At 42.2% G+C, this 14,191-nt stretch overlaps 1 protein-coding gene across 2 annotated transcripts in view; it reads left to right on the forward strand.

The window, feature by feature from the left end:
* The first annotated feature begins 1,644 nt into the window (after positions 1-1,644).
* The window catches only part of CNTRL (centriolin), a 36,065-nt gene continuing 23,518 nt past the window's right edge, over positions 1,645-14,191 (forward strand). The window contains exons 1-15 of one of the 2 annotated variants that reach the window (XM_039327056.1): positions 1,645-1,802; positions 4,155-4,371; positions 5,390-5,514; positions 5,682-5,812; positions 6,301-6,442; positions 7,307-7,493; positions 7,608-7,801; positions 8,176-8,295; positions 9,175-9,391; positions 9,790-9,899; positions 10,471-10,665; positions 12,745-12,898; positions 13,076-13,296; positions 13,383-13,559; positions 13,854-13,988. In XM_039327056.1, the coding sequence (XP_039182990.1) occupies positions 4,188-4,371; positions 5,390-5,514; positions 5,682-5,812; positions 6,301-6,442; positions 7,307-7,493; positions 7,608-7,801; positions 8,176-8,295; positions 9,175-9,391; positions 9,790-9,899; positions 10,471-10,665; positions 12,745-12,898; positions 13,076-13,296; positions 13,383-13,559; positions 13,854-13,988 (2,292 nt within the window). In that variant the 5' untranslated portion in view covers positions 1,645-1,802; positions 4,155-4,187. The other variant, XM_039327057.1, reaches the window with a different exon arrangement.

Below are 14,191 nucleotides of genomic sequence, written 5' to 3' on the forward strand. Positions count from 1 at the left end.
GAAATTACCTCAGGCGCCAAGAATTCGCTTTATTCCCGTGAGCAAAGTCAGCTCCCGAGTCCATTTTACCTTTCAAACGAATTTTAATTCTTATCCACCTATGGTAGTTTGAAGCTAATTTTAACTCTTATTCGGCTGTGATAGTTTGCTCCTTTTTAATGGGACATGGCTGAAGTTAATATTAATATATTATTATTATTATTAATAATAATAATAATAAAGTTGGAAGGGACCTTGGAGGTCATCTAGTCCAACCTCAGGCTCCGCCAAAGTTTTACTCTGCGCACCCGAGTCTTGGCTGAAATTACCTCAGGCGCCAAGAATTCGCTTTATTCCCGAGAGCAAAGTCAGCTCCCGAGTCCATTTTACCTTTCAAACGAATTTTAATTCTTATCCACCTATGGTAGTTTGAAGCTAATTTTAACTCTTATTCGGCTGTGATGGTTTGCTCCTTTTTAATGGGACATGGCTGAAATTACCTCAGGCGCGCCAAAATTTTACTCTGCGAACCCGAGTCTTGGCTAAAAGGCGCCAAAAATTTACCTTTAGAACGAAATTTAATTCTTATCCACCTGTTGGTAGTTTGAAGCTAATTTTAACATATTCAGCTGCGGTGGCTTGCTTTTTCAAGGGACATGGCTAAAATTACCTCAGGTGCCAAGAATTTGCTTTATTCCCGAGAGCCAGGTCAGCCCCGGAGTCCATTTTACCTTTAAAACGAAATTTAATTTTTATCCACCTGTTGGTAGTTTGAAGCTAATTTTAACTCTTATTCGGCTGTGGTGGCTTGCTCCTTTTTAAAGAGACATGGTTGAAATTACCGCTGGTTCCACCAAAATTTTACTCTGAGTCTTGGCTAAAATTACCCCAGACGCCCAAGAATTCGCTTTATTCCCGAGAGCCAGGTCAGCTCTCGAGGCAATTTTACCTTTAAAACGAATTTTAAAATTACCCCGGACGCCCAAGAATTCGCTTTATTCCCGAGAGCCAGGTCAGCTCTCGGGGCAATTTTACCTTTAAGACTAATTTTAATTCTTATTCACCCGGACTAGAATTACGTTATTCCCTAAGGGAAAGACTATCTTTAGTGACCTGTGGTATCGGCGTCCTTTTAAATAACACCCCTCGGCCACCCCCGGCCTTTTACTGCGAAGAATACACGCCTCGGTTCAAATTACCACGGGTGCCCCCCTTACTCCGCGAGAACAGGCTATTCCTTAGCTAAAGAACTCCCGCTCCCCCCCGTATCTTACAACGTAGAGAAGGCTCAGAATTACCTCAAAAGCTCAAAAGGCCCTGCCCGGCCTCGAGCTCGAGGACTTGGGCCGCGGGAGCGCCGGAGAGAGAGAAATTTTTGCCCCCCGGCGCCCCGCAGCATCGTCTCTTTGGAGGAAAAAGAGACGCGGTAGCGGCGTCTGCTGCCTCTGCAGCGCGCTCGCTTTTTTTTTTTTGCACTCAGCCTGAGGGAGCCCGCCGTCTTTTTAAATGCCCCCGCCTCTCGGAGAGGAGAGAGGCCTCTCAGCCAATCCGAGCGACGGGTTTTCGGAGCAGCCAATCGCGGCCGAAGTGGCCACGAAGAAGAAATTCGCCAGGAGGTCCTTGGGTGGCGCTGGGCGGGGGAAGGAAGCGCGCTCGCGCTCGTGCGCACGCGCACACAGTGGGCGCGCGCGGCTGTCCCCCCCCCCCAACCTCGCAATCCGGGCCCGGCCGCGGCTCCCGGAGCGGTTGCCATGGAAACGGCGGGAAGCAACGCGCGGCGCGCGGGGCGCTTCATCCCGGCCAGGTGGGCCGAAGCTGCGCAGGTGAGGAGAGATTTGGCGGTTGCGACGTTGTGTGTCAGTGTGTAATGCCTTCTCCTCGAGGTTTCGCCCCATCTGGGGGAGCCTTCGCCTCGCCGGTGAGGGGGGTGGGGGGTGGGAGCCTTTGAACTACAAATCCCATCCCTTAGGCAGTCAGCGGATCTCCCGTGGTGCGTGAGAGGCCGGAGTAAGGTTGGAGGCTGCCGGCCCCCCCCCCCGCAAAGGCCCAGGTTTTAAAAAAAAATCTGAAAATTTAATACAAAAAAATAATAAAAAAAATAAAATTATGATTATATGTATAGGAGATGCGTTGGACTACAGTTCCCATTAGCCAGTGTGTTGCAAGATGGGCAATCCCCATCAGCCCTCCCCCCAAGGCTGGCTAATGGGAACTGTAGTCCAAAACATCTCCTATGCTCTACATATACCCATTATTTTATTTCATTTTTTTGTATTTGCTGTATTAAATTTTCTGGTTGCAGTTCCTTCCCACCTAAAATTCAAAGTCCCTTTTTCTTTTTTTCTCTTTTTTTGTTTGCATCTTCTCCACCATGTTACAATCTTGCCAAGTAGCCCATGATTTTATTTTGTTGTGCAAATATTGAATTTATTTTTTCCAGTTTTTTTTTTAAGAAAAAAATCTAGGATTGATTTGTTTTGCTTTGCTTAAAAGTTATAATAGAGTTTTTGATACATGGTGTCTTCCCTGTGAAAGAAATTGACCCAAGTTTGAAACTGTTTCTCCCTTTTTCTGTTATAGGAATTCTTCCCCCCCCCCCATCCCTGGTTAAAGGTTTTCAAAAGAGGTGCTTGTCCGAAAGTGCAAAATAATAATGGCTATCTTAGTTGAGTTTATTTCTGTTCTTGAATGACACTGAACTTATTACCCACATGGGCTACTTTAGCAGAGCACCCTGAAGTGGGTGACAGATTAGAAGTGGGTGACTGATTCCTTGTGTTGGACAAACTCGGTTATTGATTGATAAAATCTGCTGCTTTCTACTTCATGTGTTAGAAAAAAATTGCAATGGAGAAACTGTGATCTTTTGCATATTGTACAACTACTCTATAGTTTTCAGCACTCCTTGCCAATGGAAATACTGTTAGGGTCTGCTAGGGGCTGTAATCCAGCAACATCTGCAAGCACAGCATGTTCCTGTACATGACAAAATGTTACATGTATGTATTTTTTTTCCTTGTTAACTTCATGATTTCTCTAGTACTGCATAAGAGGACCACACAAATCTGATAAACTCAATAAAATTTATCTTCAGGCTCAATGTCTTATGACTTCATAGGCCTGTCTATGTAATTTTCTTTGCTGCAGTATAGAAGCTATTTATCACTATTTTCTTTTAGATTTTTTTTTTTCAAGTTCCCAGTCTATCCTATAACTTTGGATTTCCTTGTGGTCTCCTATCCAGGCATAAACCCGCAGCCGTTTTTGAATTGAACATGGTCAGCCAAGTGCTGTCTCCTGCTGAGGTGATAAGAAGCCCAATACCAAGAAACAAAGCAGTCAGAAGAGAAATAATATATTAGCAATAAAATCTGATACAATTGAACAGATACATCAAGACAAAAGGGATGCCTTCCTTCAAAAATTTGTTGAGAATGAACTTAGAACAGGCGATGTGTTTTTCCTGATTTTAGTTTAAGCTAGTTTCCAGCAATGACTGGCTCTTTTGTATACCAGTAGAAATATGCCCAAAGGAAAGAACGTAGAAACATCAAAGGCATATTTTTTTAAAAAATTAAATACCAAAATAAATTTGGGGCACTGCTTTCATAAGTGTACATCTAAGAGAATAGATTATGCAGAAAAAGTTACATGCATTCAGAGCATAACCTCAGATCTTACTTTCAAGTCATTTTTTTCCTTCCTAAATATGAAACTGTTTGATCTCTGGTTTTACCTTTAAAAAAGTAGCTACCCCTTTGCTGATACAGATGAGAGAGTCATCTTACAATCTATGCTTGTTATTAGTGGCCTCAAGGTAGGTAACGGAAGCAAATTATCGGGGCAAACACTGAAGGGATTTCTTGAGTGGATCCTGCTACTTTGGAACTGTAAAAGCAGCAGCTAACATCTGCTAAAGTGTTTATGCGCTGAAGGGGAACCACAGCTTCCGGAAAAGAGGCATGTAGTGAGTAAGCAAAGATGGAGGTGTAAAACTAGGCTGCCTTGGAGAACGTGTCTTCTAATTGATTTCCCTTCTTGTGAAAAATTAGTGCAGGGCAGGTTAATATTTTGGAGGGAAGCCGGTTTAAAAGTTGCTGACTCCTCTTGTTTTACAGTGAAGCAGCTGCTCAATTGGTTATGCCCTGCTAAAGCCTGGGTGTCTTTCCTTGCAGCTTTTTGCCTTGTGACATGCAGAGGTCTGTGCGATGAGGAGAGGCCAGCCACAGAAAACATCCCTTGGGAATCCACAGATGTCTCCGTCCCGTGCTCGGAGTCCAAAGTCTCCTGCAAGTGCCCGTAGCAGGTCATCGTCTCCGCTGAACAGAGAAGGGATCCACCAGCCAACTGGGCGAAGCTATCAAGGAGAGGTAGATCAAGAAAGCGATACAGGTATTGCAATAATCCGTGAGGGATATAATCAAATGTTGCAGCTTTCCTTCAGGGACTTGGCTTAAGAGATCTAAATAATATTAATATTATGATTGATATTTATATGTATTTGTATGTAAGGGTGTATGTATATAGCATGTTTATATGTGAGTTATGTATGTGTTATGCTTTTGAGAGGCAGAAAACAATTTCATTTTTAACGTGTGCCATTGTGCCCACAGTATAAAATGACAATAAAGGTTATCTTATCTGGGCGTGGCTCTTTAAGATTTTTGTGTGTGTGTATGTGTGTAGAATATACACTACAGGTAATCCTTGACTTACAACCGTTCATTTAGTGTCCGAAGTTGCATGACCGTTTTTCACACTTAGGACCATTGCAGCATCCCCAAGGTCACATAATCAATATTCAGACATTTGGCAACTGGCTCATATTTATGACAGCCACAGCGTATCGGGGGAGTCACGCAATCCCCTTTTGTAACTTTCCGACAAGCAAAGTCAGATTCACTTAACAGCCACGTTTCTAACTTAACAACGGGAGTGATTCACTTAACAACTGTGACAAGAGAGGTTGTAAAAAGGGGCCAAACTCACTTAACGACTGTCTTGCTTAGCCACAGAAATTTTGGGCTCAGCTGTGTCGTAAGTCGAAGTCTATCTATATTTCTGTTTTGGCTTACCACTTCATCCGAACATGAATATGATTTCTAATCCTATCATAAAGATTTCAGGCCTTATGAAGTTGATGGAAGAGAAGAGTTCTGCTGCTGGTCTTTTTCTACTTTGTATTGAATGGACTGTTTGATTTTAAAAGTTTTTATTATTAGGTGGCACTGAGAGTGTTATGGAGTTGGCAGCTTATAAGTTTAATACAGCGTTTCTCAACTTCAGCCATTTTAATATGTCTGAACTTCAACTCCCATAATTTACCTCTATGGCTTTGATAATGTTTAGATCGTTCCTTGTTCTGTTTCTGTATCACTCACTACCTCACAAACCTTGCTGTTGATTTCAGATGGCAGTCCAGGTATCCGGTACATAACAGAGCCTCTTATTAAGAAGCTGACCAAGCAAGAGAATCTGGCGCGCGTAACTGCTCTGAATCTTTCTCTCAGTAAAGATGGAGGGAAAAAATTTAAGGTATATGTCTGGTGCTTTGTACTTTAACAACCATCAACCACAGACAAATAAGAGATTGTGGGAATTGGGCAAATAAACCCAATCTAAAGAAACACCTTATAATGCTTTATAGTGTGATTGCAGAGCTGAAATAGATTAATTCAGTAGGATGTTCTTATTCCTTTCAGTACATAGAAAATCTGGAGAAATGCAGTAAACTGGAAGTCCTAAACCTCAGTCATAATCTGATCGAAAAGATCGAAAAATTGGATAAACTTCTGAAGCTATTAGATCTCAACCTCTCTTTCAACAGAATAAGGTAAGCAAGAAAAAAGAGTGAATAATTACAAAGCAGATTATGCTTTTCTTGAGATAAGGCTGTTCCCATTTTTTAAACTTGCATCAACTGGAGATTATTAATGTGTGGTAAAATGAGGAGGGCAAACTTTTACATTCTTCTTAAACTTCTGATAAACCCTCTCAATTTCAATATCTTGGTCATTCTTTTGTTGTAAAGGGATATAAGTACATGGAGGAAGTCTAAGAAGTACATGGAAAAATAATGCATAATAACCAACCAATGTATGTTAGCAAACTTCCTGTAAGTTTAGATGCCCTTCCATTCTTGTAACTTCTTAAGTTTTTTTATTTAAGGTGAGGCATTGTTCAGTTCTTCTAATCCTGGCCTATTGAATGGGAAAATGTTATCACAGCTCTTTCTTTGTGTAAGAACTAACATTAATGATAAAATCTGAACCTCACCTTAAAATGCCTGTTTATCAACCCATCTCTCTTTTTTTTGTCCAGTAAAATAGAAGGTATTGAACATTTACACAGTCTTCAAAAGCTGAATCTGGCTGGGAATGAGATTGAACACCTCCCTGTGTGGCTGGGGAAAAAACTCCGGTCCCTTCGCATCCTGAATTTAAGAAAAAATAAAATCTCATCAGTAAGTGATTTCCCCCCATAGCAGTGTTTATTATCCCACCATAGCTATCGTTGTGATTGTTTAATTCCTTCTCAGCACTATAACAATATAGTCACCTCTGAAAACAGTTCTGCTTCCTTGGAATACCAGACTATAACTAAAGAACCCAGATGGCACAGTGGTTAGAATGAAGTATTGCAGGCTAACTCTGCCATAGCCAGGAGTTTGATCCTGACCAGTTAAAGGTTGACTCAGCCTTCCATCCTTCCAAGATTGATAAAATGAGGACCCAGATTGTTGGGAGCAATATGCTGATTCTGTAAACTGCTTAGAAAGGGCTGTAAAGCACTGTAAAGTGCTATATAAGTCTAAGTGGTATTGCTTTTGCCAAAGGAACTAACTGGGATAACCAGTTGCAGAATCCTATGACTGCAGAAAGTTACTATAAATATATATTGCTTTCTGCTAGAAAACAAGGATAGGATCACATAATTTCTGGGAAATGTTCCCTCAAGCTAAAAAAAGAAAATGTACTCTCTCCCACACAAAGAAGCATTTTGTGTGTCCTTAAAATGCTCTTCATTGACTTCTGTTTTTGGTTCTATCGCTGTATATTTGTAAAGCTCTATGAAAGTACTGTAGTAGAAAAAGCAGGGTTTTTTTAACACCAGAAATTGAGTTAACATTATGCGTTATGATTGGTAGAATCATTGTGTGTTAGTGTGAGTGTGTGTAATGCCTTCTCCTCATCGATTTCTATTCAGTTTTAGCGTAAAAGAACCATTTAACTTATTTAACGTTCTATTGCATTACTTATCTGTAGTAGAAAACTAACTTCAGCTTATGCCTCAAGTGTTTAATTCCTACGCTATTCTTTCCTTTCAGCTCCATGAAATAGCCAAACTGAAGCCTCTTAAAGATTTGACTTCTCTGTTGCTGGCAGACAACCCAGTGGTCAACCTGCCTCACTATCGTCTCTATACCATCTTCCATCTGAGGTCATTGGAGGATCTGGAGGGGCAGCCGGTGACAAATTGTGACAGGGAAGAAGCCCTTGAAAGATTTAATTTAGGTAAATAAGTGCCAGTTTGAACCCTCATTTGGCCTGCCAATCCAGTTTGCATTCCTTATTTGCTTTCCTGTGAAGAAGCTGGACATCACTTTCTGGCTTGCTTTGTCTTTGCAGAAGAGATAGAACACCTAGAACATAACTTGGAACAGATGACCAAGGAGATAGAACACTTGCAAAACAAACAGTCTGATTTGCTAGAGCAGATCCATCAACAAGAGGAGCAGAATAAATCCTTAAAACAGAAGCAAGACCAGCAGAAACAGAACCACAAAGACCTGGAGAGTGAGCTGGAAACCAAAAATGAGTTGGTAAAAGCAATATATATGGGTGTTAACCACCCATAGATTCTATTTTAAGGTTATGGGTTGCTTGCAGACTTAATATGAAGTTAAATTCTTTAGGAGATGCACTGTGTCATATGCTTTTATTAACTATGGTTAATTAAACAGTTTGTTATGCTAAGCCATTGTGTGATCTGTTCTGGTTTTGGCTTTGCCTTCTGCATGAACAAACCCACTATGGATTGTTCAGCAAACCATGAGTCTAAAGCATAGCTTTATATGATGCGTAAGCCAATTTGTCACATCATCCATGCCCACTATTGTGCTGGGATCTTGACTTCCTGCTTGTGTTCACATTTTCCTGAAGCTGACGTTGCTTTACTCCCTGCATTTTTCCTTAGCTGAAGCAGAAAACCGTGGAACTGACTCGAGCTTGTCAGAAGCAGTATGAGCTGGAACAAGAACTGGCCTTCTATAAAATTGATGCCAAATTCGAGCCGTTGGGCTATTATCCCATGGAGGTAATTCTTGGATGTTGTTCTAATTTCCAGGGATCTAAAATTTTGGCTAGCACGAGAGCCAAATTTCTGGTAGTCCCATTTTCAATGGGATGACCAGAGAAGAGAGGCTTATGCACATTAAGTACGTGCTCAGATTACTCCTTCCTCTGATGATGATGGCGCTGATGATGTTACCTAGTTGGGTAGTGAAATGTCTGCAAGAAAAGCAGCAAGCTTGGAGAGCACTAAGTATTCCATATTTCTTCCTCACCAAAGATTCCATACTTCTTCCCATGGTTAACTTCAAACTTATGGAAGAAGTAATGAAAAGAGTCATCCTTGGAACTGGATCATGTTTTTGTGGGACTCTTTGTGCTTCCAAAATATGAAGCCTCAATAAATTGCAGGTCATCTCTTCATCCTGGGAGAGAGAGGGAGGGTAACATGTACATAGTTGAAGCTTCTGATACAGACTTCCTTGACCCTAGTCACCTCCTGATATGCTTGTCTCAAATCCCCACTTGCTAAGAATGGGCCATGTAGTCAGGCAAAATGTGGAAGTATCAAAGCTGGGGAAGACCTTTTGAGTGCAAACGAGATGGCTTTTTTCAATCTTAGATGTTCTTGCTTCTATCCCTCATCTACACAAACTAGTATGTATAACAGAAACTTTATATGACGATTAAAGTTCAGGTTGGCTGAAGAAGATAAAATCCACAAGTAAGGGGACTTGGATGAAGTTTTTAGTTATTTAACAGAATAAGAATTAGTAGTAAGATCTTTATGAAACACATTGGTTAAATCAAAACAGAAATAACACGTCTCATGGTTCAGATGATGCTGGCTTTGCGGATGATGTCCTAACATCCCTGGACTCTTGCGTCACTTCTCCTGTTTTAGGATGTCGAATTTGACAACGTACCGGGCGAAAGTCCGTACATCGGCAAGGCCAGGTACAAAAGGAACATGTTTGCTGTGGAAGGTTACATCCCCAGAAAGGCTCAGCAGATGCAGATGGGAAACTTGGAACAGGAAGAAGAAACCCAGCAGCTGAAGCAGAATCTTCTTCAGTCGCTCGATAAACAGCTTGAGGAAAAAGAGAGGAAGATTAAAGAAGGTATTAACAGCTTTCCTTTTCCTACCTTGAAATCATGAGCAGTCCGTGCGATGACAGAGATGACCTGAAATAGACAGCTCCTCCTCTCACAGGTTTAGCCATCCTGGTAGATTCCAGTAAGACATGCTGAAATAGCTTCAGAGGTTATTCAGATTTAAAGTCAAACCCCTTGGCTCTTTTGATCTTTCTTTTTAAACCCGTCTCCGATCCTCAGCCTCTCAGCGGCCTCTCAAACCCTGGGCATGAAAGAAAAAGAGTCTTTAAAAGCTTTGGCAGCAGTTGGTTTTTAAAAATTAAAAAAAGGATTGGCTTTTCTAACACTAGAGAGATGCCTTCCAGAGCTTCTACATTGCCTGCTTTTAATCAATTAAATCTTTTTTTTTTTTCATTTTTTTCAGCCCAGGAACAATTGGCCACACTGCACAATGAAGTTGCAAAGGCAGAGCAGCAGGTCTTAACAGTCACTGAGGAGCTTAAACAAGTCCAAGATGCTGTTGGGCAGAAAAAGGTAGGAACAAATGAGCAGCGTGACAACCAATCTAGCTAGGCTCACCCAACATGCTAAACCAGGTTTCTGCTTTGCCAGTCACGTGTTGCGTCGAACCCAATAAACCATAGATAAAAATGGTTTAATGCAAGACAAAACCTTAGCTGTTAAGAGTTTTTTTGTGCCTGAAGGATAAATTTCAAACATTCCAGTTTAAGGCTCTTAAACTAGAGGACACAATGCTTTTTGGAGCAAAACATTAAAACAATCCTTAAACTGGGATGGGAACAATAACAACATATTTAGCATTTTATCTTCCATTTTCATCATTTATAGCAATGCTGCTGAGCATAAAATGACAAGAAACTGACTCGGAAACCCTCAAAAGTCACAGTCCTGCGCATTTATATTTGGGTTTAATTTCCATTAATGCAAGGAGGTTGATGTCTAAACAGGAATGGGAACCCCGATTCCCGAATTGCAGTAGATTCCAGGTTTTTATACCTCAGCTTTTAGCTTGGGAATCTCTTGCGTGCTCCTCCTTTCCCATAATCTCTTTCATTGATTATATGCTCTGCATGTTCAAATTCAGACATCTGAAGCAGAAAAAGATTGTTTTCGGCACCAGCTAAGCAACAAGATACGTCTTCTACATCATTTACAAGAGGAGGCTCTGGAACTAGAGAGACAGATGCAAAAACAGCGCCAAGAAATGGTGGAAAAGGAAAAAGAGCTAGAAGGCTTGCAAAGTTTCCTAGATTCTCTGGATCCTAAAGACCCAAGACATGTAAGTCTTCCTGTTTTGAAATGGTTTGCTTTCTTTTTTTTTTTAAACTAGGATCTGTTCCGTTGAAGAAACTCAATTCAACTTCAAGTTGATTTCTTTAGATTTTTGGCAACTACGTCCTTCAGATGCTTCCTGTTTATTGCCAGAGTCATTGCCAATGTCCAATTGTCTGCAGGAGGTATAGATGTATTCCCCTACCCAGAGTTCCCTCAGCAAAGCCAACTTTCATTGACCCAAATTCTTTCATTTTGCGGAATATCGCAAATTCCTTCAGCACGGATGGCTTGCAAGCAGCTCCTCTAGCTTTTCAATCCCATGGGCGTGAATGCTTCTTGTCCCAAACTAATTTTTTTTTTTTTTTTTTGTGCGCAAGGCCACAAAGCGCACCACACAAAAAGCCCTGCCCAGATTGCAGCCTTCCAAAACTGACATCCCCGCATGCTTTCCAAACAAAAGGAAGCCGTTTCCTCTCCAGATCTGCCTGTTGCAGCTCCTAAAGCCGATTGGCCGCTGACGGGCGCTTCCTGTGTTGTGATTTAAAGCAAACAGGGCAGATCCCGACTCGCTGAGTCGAGCAGGGGATTGGGCACACCCGTTCCTGCTGTGCAAGCGTCACAAAGAATCTGGCACGGGTCTCTGAGCTGGCTTCTTTCAAACCACTTCCTCGCCTGAGTGCAACTGTCAAAAGAGTGGACGATGCACAGGACGAGAAAAGAGATTAGGGGAACTGAGTCCCAGTTAAGCAACGCCTTCCGTTGCTGCATGAATTTCACATGCTGAGAGCGGGGTGGGGGTGGGGGGAGGCTGCGGAAAAGAAAGCAAGACAAAGAAAGCAGTGTAAGTCTTCTCCTTTTTTTTCTCTCTCTCTCCCCCTCCTCCTGTCAAAAGACTCAGCTCAGCAGCTGCAGAGACCTCGAGGGAGTCGACAGTATTCAGCAATAGACTGTAGAAGAAAGATTGTGGGTGTGTCACCAGGGGCTGAGCAGTTTAGCGAGTCTGCGATTGTGCTCACATGTAGCTTGCTTCAACCTTTTTTTTTTTTTTTTGCGTTGCTTCCGAGAATCTGGAGGAAATCATTTCATTCTCAGAATCGGAGTAATTAGGATTTTGCATTTTTAAAATAATTGCTGGACGCTGCAGTTTTGCAAAGAGACCATTGGATTAGCCTTGAGATACCTCCTTCGTTTTGTTTTTTTTTTAAACCATTGCTGTTGCTTTTATTTTTGAAGTTGGCAATCCAAACCGTCATTTTTCTTTTTTTTTCCTTTTCTTTTTTCTATTGATACAGAAATAGCCAAATACAGTATAGCTGTAATTATTGGTAGGCTGAAGGCCCAGCTAAAGGAAATCAAGCAGGCAAAATTTAGCTACTGTTTTCTAAGCCAGTGGTGCAAAGGGAGGCTGTAACAAAACTTGCTATCAGGACAATTTAGGTGGGCTGTGCTGTCAGTCTAATCATGATAGGTGTTGCCTGGTAAACCCATCACTCAACTTGGAATGGGCTTTGTGATCTTTAAAAAACCGGTTACTGCATATAGTACTTACATTAGTTGCTGAGGGTGTTTGGTTTTTGTTTTCTTGCCGTTGCTTTGAGCTGTCATAGAACATAGAATAAGAGAGTTGGAAGCGACCTCCCTCGGAGGTCTTCTAGTCCAACCCCCTGCTGGAGCAGGAGACCCTACAGCAGACAAATGGCTGTCCAATCTCTTCTGGGAAGCCTCTAGTGATGGAGCACCCACAACATCTGAAGGGAAACCGTTCCATTGGTTGATTGCTCTCACCGATAGGAAATTTCTCCTTAGTTCCAGGTTGCTTCTCTCCTGGATTAGTTTCCAGCCTTTGCTTCTTGTCCTGCCTTCAGGTGCTCTGGAGAATAGGTTGACACCCCCCCCCTTCTTTGTGGCCGCCCCTGAGATATTGGAAGACTGCTATCATGTCCCCCCTCATCCTTCTTTTCATTAAACTGGACATACCCAATTCCTACAACCGTTCTTTGTATGTTTTAGCCTCTCTAATCATCTTTGTTGCTCTTCTCTGCACTCTTTCCAGAATCTCAACCTCTGTCCATTCTCTTCCTAGGCTCATATGAAGGCCCAGAAATCCAGCAAAGAACAGCAACTCGACATGATGAGGAGGCATTATAAGCAACTGGAAAGCCGCCTGGATGACGTGCTGTCCCGGATCGCAAATGAAACCGAGGAAATCCGGGATTTGGAGCAACAGCTTACAGATGGTAACCTTCTCCTTTGCAGTCATCTCCTCCATCCAAAATTTTTATGGCAAACTGGCCAGACGTGCCTCGGACATAGGGGCACAGGCATTTAGTGACACCGGTAAATATAAGTCAATGTTTTGTTTTAAGAAACACCTGGGGTAGCTTGTGAACTGTCTTGAATTCATCTGTTTGCAGGCCAGATTGCAGCCAACGAAGCCCTGAAAAAAGACTTGGAAGAAGTGATCCTAGGATTACAGGAATACCTCAAGAACGTTAAGACTCAGACGAAGCAAGCCACCGACGAGTGCAAAGAGCTGCGGCAGGAGAAGGAAAGTTTGTTGAAAAAATTGGGGGAAGTAGAGGAAGAGAGGAACCAGTTGGAAATAGTGGCCATCGATGCTGAAAACCTGAGAAAAGTGAGTTTCCGAAGGCACCTGTCTTCCTCAAATGCTGTTTTTTCCCTCTGTTTCTTTAGCTGACAGGCGGGTATCTTTGATTTCAGGAAACTGCGAACCTGGAACGGGCTCTCCAACAGCAGCGTGAACTCAACAAGGCCTTGCAGGAAGCCCAAGGAGAAATCAGCGCTTACGAGGCTGAGCTGGAAGCTGAGCTGAAGGCCCGAGACACTGAAGCCAGCCAGCAGAAAGAAGAGCTTGAGAAGTTAAAGCAGATTATTCAGGTAAGGCAAACGTACAGAAAGAAGATTCCCTCCTCTTATTGTCTGAAAATCAAAGTTAATGGCTCTCCAGCTTTAGAATCGTTGCTGGGAGTGATGTTTTAAGGTGTCAACAATATTCTGGACAGATTTATTTCAACAAAGGCATTCCCAAATTCCATCCTGATGGGAACTTCATCTTCAGGGCCTTTAGAAGGAAAATGTAAATCAATATTCAGTAGCTTAATTTGGAGGTTTCTTTAAAAGATTCTCTTCGTTTGCTTTCTACCTCATTTTTTTTCTGATTGGGGGGTACAGGTGGAACAGTCTGCCCTCCACGCTCAGCTTGGCAAGGAGAGGCTAGCCCTGGAGAATGCCTTGGCCAAAGCACGCTTGTGCGAAGAGAGGGAACAGGAAAATAATCAGCTGCTTTCCCAACTCAACCAGCTGCAGGTAGAATATTTTTCCCAATTGTATTCGTAGCTCTGCTCCTTTTCCTTCAAAGAATTAATATTAGCCTGATGGGAACCAGTTACATTTTCTTGTCTTTCAGGTCTGTTAAAAATTAACAAAACCGGACTTCCGGTGGATTTTGCGCGCGCGATGGCGGCTACTTTGTAGCCGTCTTTCCTGGGCAAGTGTAAGAACCGCTATGA

Source organism: Crotalus tigris, unplaced genomic scaffold, assembly GCF_016545835.1.
Source record: "Crotalus tigris isolate CLP2741 ecotype Arizona unplaced genomic scaffold, ASM1654583v1 scf7180000024350.909852, whole genome shotgun sequence".
In the NCBI taxonomy this organism is placed as follows: domain Eukaryota; kingdom Metazoa; phylum Chordata; class Lepidosauria; order Squamata; family Viperidae; genus Crotalus; species Crotalus tigris.